The sequence below is a fragment of the Schizosaccharomyces osmophilus genome, chromosome 1 (assembly GCF_027921745.1).
Source record: "Schizosaccharomyces osmophilus chromosome 1, complete sequence".
In the NCBI taxonomy this organism is placed as follows: Eukaryota; Fungi; Ascomycota; class Schizosaccharomycetes; order Schizosaccharomycetales; family Schizosaccharomycetaceae; genus Schizosaccharomyces; species Schizosaccharomyces osmophilus.
Genome location: NC_079238.1, coordinates 4,157,778 through 4,173,911, shown reverse-complemented (window position 1 = coordinate 4,173,911; position 16,134 = coordinate 4,157,778). Strand labels below are relative to the sequence as shown.

General features: G+C 38.4%; 6 protein-coding genes across 6 annotated transcripts; 3 read left to right on the top strand and 3 right to left on the bottom strand.

Moving 5' to 3' along the window:
- Positions 1–133: 133 nt before the first annotated feature.
- ade3 (phosphoribosylformylglycinamidine synthase Ade3) lies at positions 134–4,096 on the top strand (the record flags this gene model as incomplete). The annotated part of the gene is made up of 1 exon (XM_056180694.1): positions 134–4,096. The coding sequence occupies one exon, from the start codon at positions 134–136 to the stop codon at positions 4,094–4,096; it is 3,963 nt and encodes a 1,320-aa protein (XP_056035552.1).
- A 240-nt stretch (positions 4,097–4,336) lies between these two features.
- rdp1 (RNA-directed RNA polymerase Rdp1) lies at positions 4,337–7,951 on the bottom strand (the record flags this gene model as incomplete). The annotated part of the gene is made up of 1 exon (XM_056180693.1): positions 4,337–7,951. The coding sequence occupies one exon, from the start codon at positions 7,949–7,951 to the stop codon at positions 4,337–4,339; it is 3,615 nt and encodes a 1,204-aa protein (XP_056035553.1).
- Positions 7,952–8,976: 1,025 nt separating this feature from the next.
- Positions 8,977–10,838, top strand: exo84 (exocyst complex subunit Exo84; the record flags this gene model as incomplete). Its single annotated transcript, XM_056180692.1, has 4 exons — positions 8,977–9,014; positions 9,055–9,106; positions 9,152–9,293; positions 9,343–10,838. The coding sequence occupies 4 exons, from the start codon at positions 8,977–8,979 to the stop codon at positions 10,836–10,838; spliced, it is 1,728 nt and encodes a 575-aa protein (XP_056034919.1).
- Positions 10,839–10,922: 84 nt separating this feature from the next.
- tom20 (mitochondrial TOM complex subunit Tom20) lies at positions 10,923–11,782 on the bottom strand (the record flags this gene model as incomplete). The annotated part of the gene is made up of 4 exons (XM_056180691.1): positions 10,923–11,086; positions 11,129–11,314; positions 11,380–11,439; positions 11,734–11,782. The coding sequence occupies 4 exons, from the start codon at positions 11,780–11,782 to the stop codon at positions 10,923–10,925; spliced, it is 459 nt and encodes a 152-aa protein (XP_056034920.1).
- A 757-nt stretch (positions 11,783–12,539) lies between these two features.
- rdi1 (Rho GDP dissociation inhibitor Rdi1) lies at positions 12,540–13,263 on the bottom strand (the record flags this gene model as incomplete). The annotated part of the gene is made up of 3 exons (XM_056180690.1): positions 12,540–12,569; positions 12,620–12,723; positions 12,786–13,263. 3 exons carry the CDS (start codon positions 13,261–13,263, stop codon positions 12,540–12,542), a joined length of 612 nt encoding a protein of 203 aa, XP_056034917.1.
- A 991-nt stretch (positions 13,264–14,254) lies between these two features.
- tnr3 (thiamine diphosphokinase Tnr3/ Nudix hydrolase fusion protein) lies at positions 14,255–15,967 on the top strand (the record flags this gene model as incomplete). The annotated part of the gene is made up of 1 exon (XM_056180689.1): positions 14,255–15,967. The coding sequence occupies one exon, from the start codon at positions 14,255–14,257 to the stop codon at positions 15,965–15,967; it is 1,713 nt and encodes a 570-aa protein (XP_056034918.1).
- Positions 15,968–16,134: the final 167 nt, after the last annotated feature.

Below are 16,134 nucleotides of genomic sequence, written 5' to 3'. Positions count from 1 at the left end.
CGGTTTCCATATATATATCTTAAGCTGAAATCTTTTCTGTAGACTCGATTTAGACGGAGCATATAAATTGGGCGAGTCGAGCCTATAAACTCCTCAGTGCCTATTTAGGAAATATTTGCAGTATTCTGCCAAAATGTTAATTCTTTATGGAGGTTCTGCTTTGACGCCTCACAACCAGAAGAAGCTTTTAGAAGCTACGGTTTCGGCGTTTGAACGTATTGAAGCCGTATATTTCTACTTAATTCAAACAAAAGAGGGATTTCCTGTATCCTCTAATGATTTGAGACCTATTTTATCAGACTTAAAATCGGATGAATTTAGACCATCAGGCCCTAAAGTGGCCTACGTTTTCCCTCGTACTGGTACCATCTCTCCATGGTCTTCGAAAGCTACCAACATTGCAAATGTATGCAACCTAAAAGGAGTGAATCGCATTGAACGTGGTATAGCATATTCGGTGACATTGAAGCAAGGTGCTTCTGAAAATATATACGATGGTGCTTTCACTAATCTATTCGATCGTATGACCGAAACTCTCCGTTATGAGCCTCCAAAGGAAGGAGAAGTGTTTAATACTCAAGAACCTGCACCTCTCGTTACAATTGAACTTGGCTGCAACCAAGAAGCTGATAAGGAGAATGCTAAACGCCGTCTCGCCGAAGCTAACGTTAAATTTGGTTTAGCTCTTGCTTCAGACGAAATCGATTACCTGGTCGAGTGCTATGCCAAGGAGCCTTCTTTGAAGCATCGCGAACCTACTGATGTTGAGCTTTTCATGTTTGGTCAGGTCAACTCTGAGCATTGCAGACATAAAATTTTTAACGCTGATTGGACGATCGATGGAAAGAAAATGGAAAACTCCTTGTTTAAAATGATTCGTAATACCCATAAATTAAACCCCCATCATACTATTTCTGCATACTCCGATAATGCCGCTGTGTTTCAAGGAAATCCCGGGTCTAATTTCTTTCCTGTCAATGGTGAATGGACATTGAAAGATGAAACTATTGATTTTCTTGGAAAGGTAGAAACCCATAATCATCCTACCGCAGTTTCGCCATATCCAGGTGCTGCCACTGGCTCTGGTGGTGAGATTCGCGATGAAGGAGCTGTTGGTCAAGGATCAAAATCAAAGGCTGGTTTAGCTGGCTACAACGTTTCTGATTTGCATATCCCCGATTTTAAGCAGCCTTGGGAATTGGAGGTTGGTAAACCCTTTCATATTGCTTCCCCTCTCGATATTATGTTATCTGCCCCAATTGGAAGTTCTTCCTTTAATAATGAGTTTGGTCGTCCTTGCATTAACGGCTATTTTCGTACATTAACCATGGAGGTGGCTAGAGCCGATGGGAAAACTGAATATCGTGGATACCATAAGCCAATTATGGCAGCAGGCGGTGTCGGTTGCATTCGCAGGCAGCACGCTTTCAAAAAACCCATTTCTGCTGGAAGCCCTATAATTGTGCTTGGTGGACCTGCTCTCCTTGTAGGTTTAGGTGGTGGTGCTGCTTCTAGTATGAACTCCGGTGAAGGTTCTGAAGATTTGGATTTTGCATCTGTACAACGAGGAAATCCAGAAATGCAACGTCGTGCACAAATGGTAATTGACACGTGTACTGCGATGAAAGACAATATTATTCAATCCATTCATGATGTTGGTGCCGGTGGCGTTTCCAATGCGCTCCCAGAATTAGTCCACGATGCCGGTCTGGGTGCCAAGTTTGAACTCCGTGATATCCCTTGCATTGAACCTAGCATGTCGCCCATGCAAATCTGGTGTTGTGAATCACAAGAACGTTATGTTTTGTCAGTGAAGCCTGAGGATCTCAATTTTTTTAAGGGCATCTGTGAACGTGAAAGATGTCCTTATGGTGTTGTTGGCTATGCTACTGAGGAACAACGATTGATTTTGACGGATCGTCTCTATAAGTCTACTCCAATTGATTTGCCTATGGAAGTTCTATTTGGCAAGCCTCCAAAGATATCGCGCGTTGATAATACTGATCCAGTTGTTTTAAAGAAGTTTGATTCTTCCCTAAACGCTTATGTAACAACCAGCCACCGAATTACTGATGCTGTTCAGCGTGTTTTGCACATGCCCGCAGTAGCGTCAAAATCATTCTTGATTACAATTGGTGATCGTAGCATTACCGGTCTTGTTGCTCGTGAGCAAATGGTTGGACCTTGGCAAACTCCTGTAGCAGATGTTGCTGTCACAGTTACATCTTACGGTAAGGGTACCACTACAGGTGAAGCTTTTGCCATTGGTGAGAAGCCGATTACTGCTCTTATCTCATCAGCTGCTTCAGCTCGTATGGCTGTCGCTGAATGTATTATGAATATGGCTGCCGCCTCACTCCCGGATTTGAACCATATTCGTTTGAGTGCTAATTGGATGTCTTCTCCCACTCATTCTGGTGAGGGCGCAAAGTTATATGAAGCTGTTCAAGCTATCGGCTTAGATCTCTGCCCTCAGTTGGGAATTAGTATCCCAGTTGGTAAAGACTCTATGTCAATGAGTATGAAATGGATGGAAGACGCCCGTGAGCAATCTGTCACTGCTCCTCTGTCACTTGTCATCACAGGCTTTTCTTCGGTGAATAATGTTGAGTCTATTTGGACGCCCCAACTAAAACGTGCTAATGAAATTGGACCATCTTCGTTGCTGTATATTGATTTGGCTAACGGTAAACAACGTCTCGGCGGTTCAATTATTGCTCAGTGCTACAAACAATTAGGAGACGAGGCTCCTGACGTTGAAGACGTAGAATTGCTAAAGTCTTATTTCTCTGCAATCACTGAGCTACATAACACCGATTACGTACAAGCCTATCATGATAACTCTGATGGTGGTTTATTTGTTACGGTTTCTGAAATGGCTTTCGCCGGACGTGTTGGTGTGGTATCAGATCTTGCCAACTTTTCCAATGATAATATTGCTACTCTATTCAATGAAGAACTGGGTGCAGTAGTACAAGTTCGGGACAGTGATCTCGATAGTATCTATGAAATATTCAAATCCCATGGACTTGGAAACGCTGTTAAAAAGCTTGGTAAAGTCATATCTGATGAGGCTCAAGAGATTGTTTTTGTTCGTTCTAATGAAATACTTTACAAGTCCACTCGTGCTGCTCTTCAATCCCTTTGGCATGAAACTTCTTACAAAATGCAAAGCATTCGAGACAATCCTAAATGTGCCCAACAAGAGAATGAAAATATCTTGGACAATTCTGACCCCGGCATTGATTTCCATTTGACTTTTGAACATTCCCCTAAATCAGATCTATCTTTGACAAGCCGTCCCAAGGTTGCTGTTTTGCGTGAGCAAGGTGTTAATGGACACTTGGAAATGGCTTATGCCTTCCATGCCGCCGGTTTTACGCCTGTGGATGTTCACATGACTGACATCATCAGTGGTAAACTAACGTTAGACATGTTCGTTGGTATAGCCGCATGCGGTGGCTTTTCGTATGGTGATGTTTTAGGATCTGCTAACGGTTGGGCTACTTCAATTCTTTTACATGATACGGCTCGTCAGGAGTTTTATAAGTTTTTCAATCAGCGAAAAGATACTTTTGCTATTGGTCTTTGCAACGGTTGCCAGTTATTTACTCGTCTCAAGACATTAATTCCTGGTGCTCAATGCTGGCCACTTTTCCTTTCAAACGAATCTTCGCAGTATGAAGGACGTACGGTAATGCTTCAAGTGGACTCCAAGAACTCAGCGAATTCAATTTTTGCCAACGAAATGGGAGGTTCTCGTATTCCAATTGCGGTTGCCCATGGTGAAGGTCGTGCTGTTTTTGAATCCGACTCCGATTACAGAAAATTCAAACAGGAAGGGTTGGACGTTCTCTATTATGTTGACAATTATGGTAAAAGAACGAGCCAGTATCCTCTCAATCCTAATGGAAGTACGGACGCCATTGCTGGTATCCGCTCACCATGTGGTCGTTTCTTAGCTATGATGCCACATCCTGAACGTGTTGTTTTGAAGGTGGCTAATAGTTACTATCCCAAATCAGAATCTGATAAATGGGGTACTCATGGACCATGGCTTCGATTGTTCCAATCCGCTCGTAGATGGGTGGGCTAAATTTGGTTACTGAAATCTTAATGTTTTTTTTATCTTTACTTAATTAATTGCATCATTGAGATCTAAGTTTTTTTGCTAATTAATTTGTCCCAACAAATATTTTAATAAGTTAGAGCTTCAAACATTTTTGGATAATTTAGAATTAATAATATATCATATCAAATGAACACTAATAGAGCAAAAACCATATTCTAACATAACTGGGGTGTATGCCATGCCAACTTTGATTGTGAACAACATTTAATTGCTTACAGCGACAAAATGAGCGATGCGACAAAGTACATCGACGAAGATGTAAGGAAAGGAAATTAATGGTAACTCGTTTCCGCTTTCAAAAGAACGTGATCTCTGTTCGTACGTTATGTCGTATGCAACTGCCACAGCACTGTCAATTCGCTCCTTTGTATCTTGGTCAGAAGGGTTATTGGAAAGTCCACATTTCTCAAGGTATTCAGTAATATAGCATTTCTTTATACTGTTAAATTGTAACATAATTTCCTCGCGAACTCCAAATTCGTTGATGGATGCTTTCATTTCTTCATTAAACAGTATAAAAGCAGTGTAAACTTCATATTCTGAGGCTATATCATGTCGATTCATCAATGCCTTCATGTCAAAATCATAGCGTTCTTTGACTTCTTCGGCGATCTGTCTGTATTCTGATTTGTATTTCGGTAGTTTCATTCGATCATCATAAACCATTTCCATTTTTGGATCAAACCTCCGATTAGCTTCATTTTGTTTTTGAAACTTAACAGTATATTGAAAAATCCTTCCCACCGCCGTTTGGGCTTTAAATGTTTTGGATCGCTGCTTTCGCATAAAATCCGGGTATTGCTTAGGTCTTAGTTCTTTGGGCATACTACAAGCGACACCGGATTTAGGGAAATCAACAGCTTGGGAATGTAAGGCTGCTAGTCTTAAACAGGTTTGGCCATAAATTCCGTCAGGATTGTTGAAGCTATCGTGGGCCCATGCTTTCCAAGCGTTAGATATCACTCCTAAATTGTCATTTTTCATATAATAGATAAAAAATGCCTTTACTGAGTCAATGGTAGGGCTTGCTTCCAGAAATTTAGCTGCACGTTTAGGCGTCGCTTCTAAAAGTGGAGGATAATTTACTCTCTTAGGTATAAGACTAGGTTCCCATATTACAGTGTACTCGTCTCCATCTAAATCACCACCGGAGCACATCGCAGGAACACTTCTATCACCTGTTGTGGGAAAAACAACGACGTTTTTTAGGTGCCCTAACTCACTACAATTCACAGCACGACAAATACGGATGTCTCCAGGATGCAAAGATGGGTTTCTTGCTACAACACAAAGGCCTTTTATAATGGTTGTTCGTGTTCGCTTATTAGAAAAGGCTTCGGCTTCTGAATGGTTGTTTGTAACCTGAACAAAAATCTCAGGGATTGAAAGAACCGCATCATCACAATGACCTTTGAGAGATCCTGTTTCATCGGCTACACCTAACAAATAGGCTCCGTTGGATACATTAAGTCTCTGCTTTTCTTTCATCGATTTAAGAGTCCATTCATAGTAAAGATTGAGAAGATTCTTTGTAAAAACATCATTTCTTTCCAAAAACCCAGATTGTATGAGGTCGGCCATAGTGAGAGTCGACCGATTTTCATCGACATTATCCCTCAACATAACAATGCATTTTTGCTTATTTGTCATGGCACTATTTAATTCTGATAACTGGTTCTTAGCCATTGTAAGAAAAATATTTTTTTTGACACCCAAACCTTGCATTAAAGTGATGAGTTGCATGTTCAAACAAGTATTCGAAAAGCGAGAAACTTTAATCACCTCCAAGTCCTCATGAGGTGACTTAAATTTATCTTGACTTGGACGAGGAAAAACCAAATTTCCTTGATGATATTCAAGTTTAGTTGGAGGGGCTAAACTTAATACACCTTTATAACCGCCCATACGAAATTGAAAGGCTGAAGGAAGAAGATCATCATTATCAAACTGAACAGAAAGACAGCGCAAAACAGAAAATGAAGCCATACCTATCCCATCAGTAAAGCAATTACTGTTTCTAATTATATCATTTCGAGAAGCAATCTCCACAGGAAAATGCTTAATGACTTTGGTAGTGGAAAAACATTGACCCATCCTAGCTGCATATTTTGGGACCGAACTAATCTCACTGAAATCACCCATATCTTCACGAATTTGTTCCACATTCTTATCTGGTGTCGAAGCAAAAAAGAAGGCACCATGTTCTCTTAGTTGGGAATTGCCAAAGGCCAGAAATTCATAAACACGATTTCCAACTTTAACGCCCTTATCCAATAATTGATACACTCGCGCAAACACTGCCTCGCAATTTGAATTATCCGAGTAAATTTTACTTTTCGTAAATTCATCAGATATCTGTACCCGCATAAATCTGTCAGCGAATTTGCCATGCTTTCTCAAAACACGGTTCCCTGCTTCAATGGAATCATCCCCAATTCGAATGGTTGTTGGAGTTATAAAGAGCTTTTTAATACGCATACTAGAACTCTTTAAAGGATCGAAGAAAGCCAATTGTTTTGTAAATGTTTCCCGTGTGGGGTTATGTAAAGGTTTCTGAGAAGCAAGAGTATTTTTTAGAAAAACAATTGCTTGCTCTTCTGTGAGGTTGCCCAATCCATCAAGAAGAACCGGTAAATCAATCTCGGAAAGTACATGTTGAGAAAGACATGTTTCCAGTAGATACAATACAGTATGAGATAGATTTGTATTTCTGTATAATAATGCACAACGTGAGAAGTAATCATTAATAGAGTAAGTAGTAACTTTGCACATTCGGCTCTTTAACTTATATTTTTCCAACTCCCCTAAAAAAATAGCATTGGCTTCCTCAGAATGACTATTTCTTATGTCATATGAAAACATAACCATGTTGGATCTTCCTAGTGGAGAACTAGCAGAATTTAATAACTGTACGGGAGACTTGGGTGGGATTGTACACCTTGAAGAAGGCAAAATATCGACCTGGCGACGCCAAAGATTTGACGAGCTCCATACTTTCCTCAGTTTGGTTTCTGATCCCAAAACATCTTTGCGAAATAGCACAGGTGGTAATTTGTATTTGAACGATAAGTTTATGCGGCTATTTTCAACATCAATACCTATATCATCGACGACATTGTCGAAATAAAAATCTAAACGATAATCATCGGTTATATCCTCCATGGTTAATTTGAAGGTTATAATAAATCGTTTATTATGGAAGTTTACCGAAAGGAAAATGTCATGTAATGGCGTTCCAGATTCATACCCAAACAGAGGAACCAACATTTCATGGTAGGCTTGACCAACGGTTATGGTAGACAATGGAAGTTGGACAATACTATTGTACCGACTACCAACTGCACTAAAGGAAGATTGTTTCGTCAAAGAATTTTGAACGTAAGGGTCTACACGAACGTTCAAATTCACATCATTGATCCGGATCTTGTTGAATGGTTGCCAAAAGGGTACTCTTGGGGGAGGGAGGAAACGAACGATTGCGGTTGTAGTCAACCCATTTTCCGAAGGCTCTATGAATTTCATAAATGATATATCGCCATATTTATGAAGGGGCTTCCAGAGGTTGTATAGTTTGTTGGCATTTTCTTGCATCCATTCTGAAGGAATGTCAAATATCGTAAGAGTTAAACTATCCCAGAATCTCCAGACATTACTGTAATCGCGATGCCTTCCTTCTGTAGAAAATGAACCATTCTTTGGTAGATTCGACTTTTGAAATGAAAATATTGGTTTAAAAGGAATTCTTAAACGTTCCCATGGAGCTTCTCTGTAAAACGTTTTTATTTCGGCACCTATAAAGTCACTTAGTTTCGTATCCATAATTTCAGCATTGTATCGACCAGGTTTATTCAAATTCGTTGCAAATACGGATTTAAAAGAAATTATCCATAAATAAATTAATATCCTCTATCATTTACATTCTTTGTACTGAACGTTTCAGAGTGGAAGGCTTTGACTAGGTTAGGAACTTCGTTTTACGGGTGCCCTACGTAGATAGATATACAGCGTAATCAAGTTTGTTGTAGAGTAAGAATCACTATAAAGCAATTTAATATTACAAGATACGAGAAATTATTCATCATAAAGAATTGATTTTGAGCCTAGTACTTGGGAAAGCACTTTTGGTAAAGTCGATCAGTTGTTCCTTAATGTAAATTTCAAATTGGCTTTTGCTTTCTAGTTTTTAGGATATACATCTCTTTAACTTGTAACGAAGTTTGTAACCTGAAAAAGATACTGAAACGCCTTTTATTGTTTGTTCCAATTCCAAAAGTAAAAAATCTAAATTGCACTTTTTCCAGCAACGGGTTGTTCAATTGAAAGTAGCAAACTATATAATGCATTAAAATGATTCCTTATGATAAGTCTTGCTAGCGTTCTATATATGCTACGGTTTGAAAGCAAGAAAGTGAATCAATCGCAAGATTCGTACTCTTATGGAACCATTTTTAATCTTAATAACACTGCCTTAGTGTAATAAATGATTTCTTACATTTCTTTATAAAATAATCTCAGCAGTGGGATTTCTTTGATACTTTTTCTATGTAAACAAAGCAAGTGACACCAGTAAGTTATTTGAGTATATTGTTACCCAAACAGGATACCTTCAATGCAATAAGACCCCAACGACAGAGTAATCGTTGACCTTGTAATATTTGCTGGTAGTCCATTATAGAGGGGATTCCATTCATCTTGAATAAAATAAAAAGGAAATATAGAAGCGTTTATGATTTGACATCGAAGATTCAGATACTAGAGTCCGAAAACACGAACCAAAGAATCTCTTGTTTTTCTCTTGGTTTAGAAAAAATATTGGTGCATTGAACATTTAATCCATTGCTATAATGTCAAACGAACACCTGAATGCTGCCGATGAGCTTTCGTATGTGCGTAATTTTCATTTCCTTAGACTAATGGTCCAGCAAACTCAAATATTTAAATATAACGGCGGATGAAACTTCTGAAGACAGGCTGGTACGAAATTTATGAAAGACAATTGTACGTACTTACACATTCTAGTCTCCTACTCGGCTTCGAGTTGGCACATCTAAAACAGATGACATTTACCGACAGAAGCGCCAAACGAAACATATTATGTCAAAAAATGAAGTATTTCTGAATCCAAAATATTTTGATAATGAAGATTATGACCCTCAGACCTGTATGTTTCATTCGACTTCCAATAGTTACTAACTGTCACTTTTGATCAGATTTAAATGATATATTGCATGATGCTACAGAAGAGGAGTTTGTTTCTTTGTATAACAAACTGTTACGCATCCACATGGGTGTCCGAAAGAATTTGGAGAAGAACTTTTACAAAAATCTTAACGAGTATGTCTTTATTTCCAGCGAAGTAAATAATTTGAGCCAAGAACTGGGACGGTACAAGTCGCTACTAGGCGTATTGGAGGAGAATATTGAACGGCTAAGCTTAGTTGAGCTTTCGCAGCACCCTTCTGACGAGAATTTAAAACGATCCATGCGACGATTGGAAACTGTCATTGATGGTTGCAATGAGGAGTTTTGGAAAAGTCCCAATAGAAGCTTGATTACAAAACAAGGACGTTGGACACTCATTAATCCTAGAAACCAGAGAGTTCGTTTGATTGCCAATCTTTACTTATTCAATGATTGCATTCTTCTTACTTCTTCACATTCTTTGGATAAAGAAAAGAAAATCAAAGAACAAACTCTCTATCAATGGAATCTTATTGACTCTACAATTTCTCCAATTGAAACTACTGAACAAGTGGATGACGATGCTATTTCCAACTTGGACAAAGACACAAACTTATCCTATGTTACCGTCATGTGTAATAAAAATGTATTTGTGCTTGGGAACAGCAACCTTGAAGAACGAGACTTCTTTATTCGTCAAACTAGACAATACCAAGCTCAGCAGCTCCTTGAACATACCCAAAAGAGGGTGGATGACACCCAATTGAAACTAGAGCTCGAACATTTTATCAAAGAAGAGCAGGCAAACTTATCGTCATACACGTCTTTTCAGCTGCTTTGTAAAACTATTGATTCACCATTACTTTTACAATCTTACGCCTTCAAAAGGGAAATTTTGCAGGATCTTTTTGAACAATTTAACCAGTTAGACAACTTTATTTCTCTTCGCCGATATTCTGATGCTATACACATACTTAATTTACTGAGAAACCGCTTACAACGAGAAAGAATTCAACAATTACTGTCGGATTTTTTAATGGACAAATTAGAGTATAAGACTGAGGAGTTGAAAGAGCTATTCCTGCATCAAATTGGATTCCCAGGGATTGGAGTTACGCAAGGAAAACAACTTGTTAAATATTTACGATCCATTGGGTTTGAAAACGATGCACGAAAAGAATTCTTTAAATCTCGTGAAAAACAGCTCAAACAGAAATATTACAATGTTCAATGGGAAAAGGACATATCAAACTTAGTTACCACCAGCTCGTTTATTGTTTTTCGGTATATGGCCCACATTACTCGTCTGTATACTCAAATGTTCGAGATAAAAAAACCAGATTCACTTTATCGAAACTGGTTGTACTGCCAGGTTGAAAATTTGGTATTTTTTATCGAAAATCAGTACAAGGGGTATCCTCGTGATAAATCGTACGCTGAAGCGATATCAAAAATTACGACGTATACTACAGAATTGAAGAACATGAAGTTAGATATATCCCCAATTCTTCAGCGACTTTTATAAATAAATCATACACGACATGACTACTATTTACATGTTTTTTTCCTAATAATTTAATGAAATATACTTTTATTGGGAATTAAGAGTTTACTCCACAGTAGGGGTGCTTTCCTTAGTTTGCATAGCTCTTAAGAGATTCATGATGGGTTCAGGAACGGTGCGTTCGTAAATGGCAAACAATTCAACAGGCTGAGGGTATACTTTGAGGGCAGCATAAAAGCAAGCAGCGGATTCCTTGATATTGTCGGGTTCTTAAAGCGTTAGTGAAACATTGTAGAAGATAATAAACATACGTTGTTGGAAAAGTTGTTCACCGCGAGCAACTTGCTGCATGAAGAAAAGCTCTTTTTCTTCAGCGCTATTGGGGGTAGGTGTAGACTTGACGATCTCGAGAGCATCTTCAATAACTTCATCAAACTGCTTAACAGCGATCTCTTCTTCTTGCTTCTTGGCTTCATGAACCTTTTTGTAGCGACGCTCTAGAAACGGGGTTGTTAGCGACTAGACAGAAAATAATAACGGATGGTATTACTACAAGACGTACTCAAAGTTTTGCGAAAAGCAGGGTCGTTACGACGCTTGTAATCAAAATAGACACCATAACCTGGGAGATATTAGCGAATATGTTCATGTGGAATACAAAAATGCAGCTCAGCTCGGAAGCCCGTTATCGATTCACTAGCTTCTACGCAAGTAAGCAGATATCTGCTTCATTTCCCAAATGTTTGAATAGAAAAAGAAAAGAGCGAGAAGAGCAAATAACATAAAAGAGTTGTTTCATTGCTCATTGCACAGAATTCACTGAAAATATTTCCTTTCGGGTCATTGGAAATCAGCAAAAGAAGAACAACAGTATCACATTCCTTTAGAGCTTGTGGGAACCAGCATCTTTACTTACCAACAGCGGCAGTTGCGAGAAGAGAACCGATAATGACTGAATTCCTCATATTGAAAATGTGGATGAAGGGATTCCTAAAAGAAAACTGAAAGGAGAATTACAAAAGTGAGCTTAAAAATTTAAGTTTTCTCAAAAAAAAAAGTGCAAGATGGATATCTCGAGCTTGCTACAAGAATTAGCCTACTTTGTAGGATATAGGAGGATACCAAGAGACGGTAGTAAGGGAGAGGCCGAGACATCGTTACCTCTTTACAAAGTAACAGATATTACATATTTCGCCCATTCATGTTCCTAATTGCTCAGGAATAAAGATTGTATTATTATATAAACTTAAGGTAGGAAGAAAAGGAGCATCGAAAAAGACAAGTAAAAGGTTTAAGAAAGTGTGTTATAGAAAGAAAGAAAAAACTTTGTTCATTTTTGAATATTTCAATAAAGTTCTTATTCAGTTTCATCCCCTCTAAGACGCTCAGCATTAGAGAGTGTGAAAGACTGACAACCTAAATAGGAGATTTTCATAGTGTACGTTAATATAAAAAAAAAAAAGAAGAATATATCTTGGAATAGAACTCATCAAAGCATGATATAGTTTGAAAATAAGGCGCAAACTACTATTGTAAACATGATTAATGAAACCTATAAGGGTTGCTGCATAGCGTCGAGGCCCAAGGGAAGGGAAGCAAGTGATAAAAGATCAAATAGCACTAGTAAGAATATACATGTAATAAGTTGAGATGCAACTGAGGTATAAGTTTTGAGTCTTGTTTGTCCCCTGCAAAATATGATCATGGTTAAGCAAATGAAATTTACTTCCAACTCTTTGTGACATCAAATGACTACAGCCACGATTAGTATTCAAAAGCTAAACAAAAGACAGAAAACATACCCAATTGACTACATGATGGACAACTTGGTCATCATCAATAAATTTACCGATGGCTTCGTAATGACCACGGGCAAGGAATCCGCTAGGTGCTTCTTCGGGTTCCGCTACACATTCAGTTAGCTAATACGTTCGTTTCAAAAGCATAAAGGAAGAACGGGCTACTTACTCGTAAATTCGTATGGAGCTTCATTAGGGCTATAGGAGCCGATCATGGTAGACGATTTGTCAACCGTCATTCCTACTCGGCGTACCACTTGGACATAGCGTAAGCCAGAGATGAGTTCATGCTGAACACGAAAACGGACGCCAATTCTGTATTCACTATCCTCCTTTATGACGAATCCCTTCTTATGGATTTTTTCCACGCTGGCTTCATCTTGCATGTCCACATGGATGGGATCACGGCCGGTAACAAGTAAGCTGAGCTGCTCAATAACCACAGTTCTAGGGTCATTAGGAGGAGAGTATCCTTTATTGGAAATACCAAGAGACTCTTTCCATTTGGTTAAAGAAGGGTCCTCGGCATCCATATGTACGTATTCATTCAAAGTTTTCTTTTCGCCTAACGAAACGGGAACGCCATTTTCCATAAATTCTTCGTCTAATTCTTTAGGTTCATTTCCAGCTTGCGCTTGATAAGTCATGATTTCACGTTAATTGCGTCTCGTGAATTGCGATATCCAAAAATATTAGTGACCTACTAGAAAAATCAATGAACCAAATCAATTCTTTTTCTGTCTCTGAGCAACAGTTTCTCTTTTCTTTTTCTTCAGTGCTGTTCCGTTTTACACAAGTTGTTTCAGGTGGATTTCTTTATATGACACCGTTGTTTCTTTACACAGGGAACAAAGACTTAGTTTGCTACTTTTGTTACCAGAAGGAACGCATACTATTTCCACATTATGGATGGATTTTGCATATAGAAGTATATAATTTATGAAAATTGAAGTAAAAATCTAATTGAAAACCGATTGCAGCCTTCATCATTACTTTTTCTTGGTTTTTTCGCAAGGCAAAGTCACAAATAGAAAAATACCAAAAAACCTATCCAAAGGAAGGAAGAACTAAAACATTGTCCTAATCTAATTAAATTAAATTAAATAAAATAAAATAAGTTAAATAAATAAAAAGATCTTATGACAGTTCTTTCTCTTAAACAGCTGGTCTTCGACTTGCAGTTGTTGATATCAATTCTTTTCAAATTGAATTTACTTTTGCAAAATGAAATGAGCTGTTATGACTTTTGATTGTTCTTACTTATTTCTATAAATTCATGATTGAACGATTTATTTGATTTTTCTCTTTAATACTTTTTTTTTTTTTTTTTTTTCTCTCGCAACCTCCAAACTTAAGTATAAGGTTGGTTTAACCTATCCTTGCTAGAAGGCGATATTTCAACTGTACACTTCATACTGTACCTTCACTCATTTAGATAAAGGATTCTACTTTTAAACACCTGAGACTGTTTCTGTTTCTGTTTTTGTTTTTGTTTTTGTTTTTGGTAATTTTTTGGATTTCTTTCTTTCTTCAACATTACTTCTATCAATTACGGTTTATTTACATTAGCTCGCATATTCAGCATACTCAGATAAGGATTCACGACTTCTATCGGATTCCTTATTGAGATTCATCAGTATGACTTCCTCGATTTCGACGATTGAACAACTCGATTTGGTAAAGTTACTGGATTCCTGTGATTCTTTTCACAATAATTTCATAACTGGGTCAATTCCGTTTTACTTGGACGGTGCAGTTGTCGGATATGTTATTCCAGAAGTAATTCATGAGTTGGCGAAATTCGATAGCTTTATTTACGATTGGATCTATGAGCCTGGGAAATCTCTACAACTGAACGCTACGAACTTTGAAAAGCGATCTTCGATCCTGGAAAATATTCTCAAAACATGGAAACAATCGAATCTTTTTGGAGTGGCTGATCAATGGCGAGATGAGCTATATAGCGTTTTTGGTCCTAATGGTGAAGTTGCTATTGCCGTGGAACGAGGTGGATATTGGTTATTTGGTTTTCTTAGCTATGGAGTTCATTGTACTATTTACATCCCTCCTACGCCAACAACTCCTATGCGTCTATGGGTTCCTAGACGTTCGCCCACAAAGCAAACTTGGCCCGGCTATCTCGACAACAGCGTTGCAGGAGGGATTACCCATGGTGATTCAATTATGGGAACTATGGCGAAAGAGTGTTTGGAAGAAGCTAATTTAACTGTCTCGCATTCCAGCTTACGCTCCAGTGGTATTGTCTCTTACATCAAACTTGCCCAACAGAAATGGTATCAACCAGAATTACAATACGTATTCGACGTTCCGATTGACGGGAATACAAAGTTACAACCGAACGATGGAGAGGTTGCAGAATTTCATCTTTGGACGTTAGATCAAGTCATCCAAGAATTAGCCGCTGGGAATTTCAAGCCAAACTGTGCCCTTGTGATCCTTGATTTCTTTATCCGACACGGCATTTTAAGCCCAGAACACCCTCAATATTACGAGACATTTCAGCGAATACACAGGACCCTCCCTCATCCAATTAGCAAGTATCAGAAAGGAAAAGAACATGATGTATCAGCAGCCAACACATCTTATAACGATCACGCAGAGTCTCAGCACTTTGACCCATGTGCTACCTGGTCCGAAAACTCTGACAAACGTGACTGCAAATACAAATACGCCGTTTTGATTTTGAATCGCTCCATTAGTGTTTCCAAAAGTCGTTTCCGTCATCTATGGGCGAATGCAAGCCTTCGGATATGCGCAGACGGTGGATCAAATCGGCTGAGAAACTACGATCCATCATTAAAGCCTGACATGCTTGTGGGAGATTTTGACTCTTTAACAGATGAAACGCGTGAGCATTACAAACAAATGGGTGTCCAAATACTCCATGATTCCGACCAATACTCAACAGACTTTATGAAGGCACAAAAGTTGATCCAAGAAAACGGAATATTTGCCATCTTCACTTTGTGTAGCATGGACGGGCGAGTTGATCATGCTTTGGGAAACTTTAATCATCTGTATTGGTCGTACGCAAAGTATAAGCAAACTCAGCTCTTCATATTGTCCGAAGCGAACGTGACTTGGCTACTACCATCAGGAGAAAGCACCATAGACTGCAGTACAAATGTAAATAAGCACTGTGGGATTCTTCCTGTAGGTAGTCCGGCTTTTGTTTCAGAAACCGACGGCTTAGAATGGAATCTCAAAAACCAGGTTTGTAGTTTTGGTGGACTTATAAGTTCCTGCAATATCGTTCGCAAGGCTCAAATTACTGTACGCACACAAGATCCCGTCATATGGACAATGGAAGCACTTGATCCTGCCGATTAAAGCAACCAAAGCAACTATTTGGAATTAACTTGTTATGCTTTGTTACATATATATTACATCTAATGAATGCTTTACTTGTACCTATTTTACCTACTGGAATAATAGGTGAAAACGAAAATGAATCCATACTAAATATTTTAATAGAACTATTTACAGGCAAAATCCAT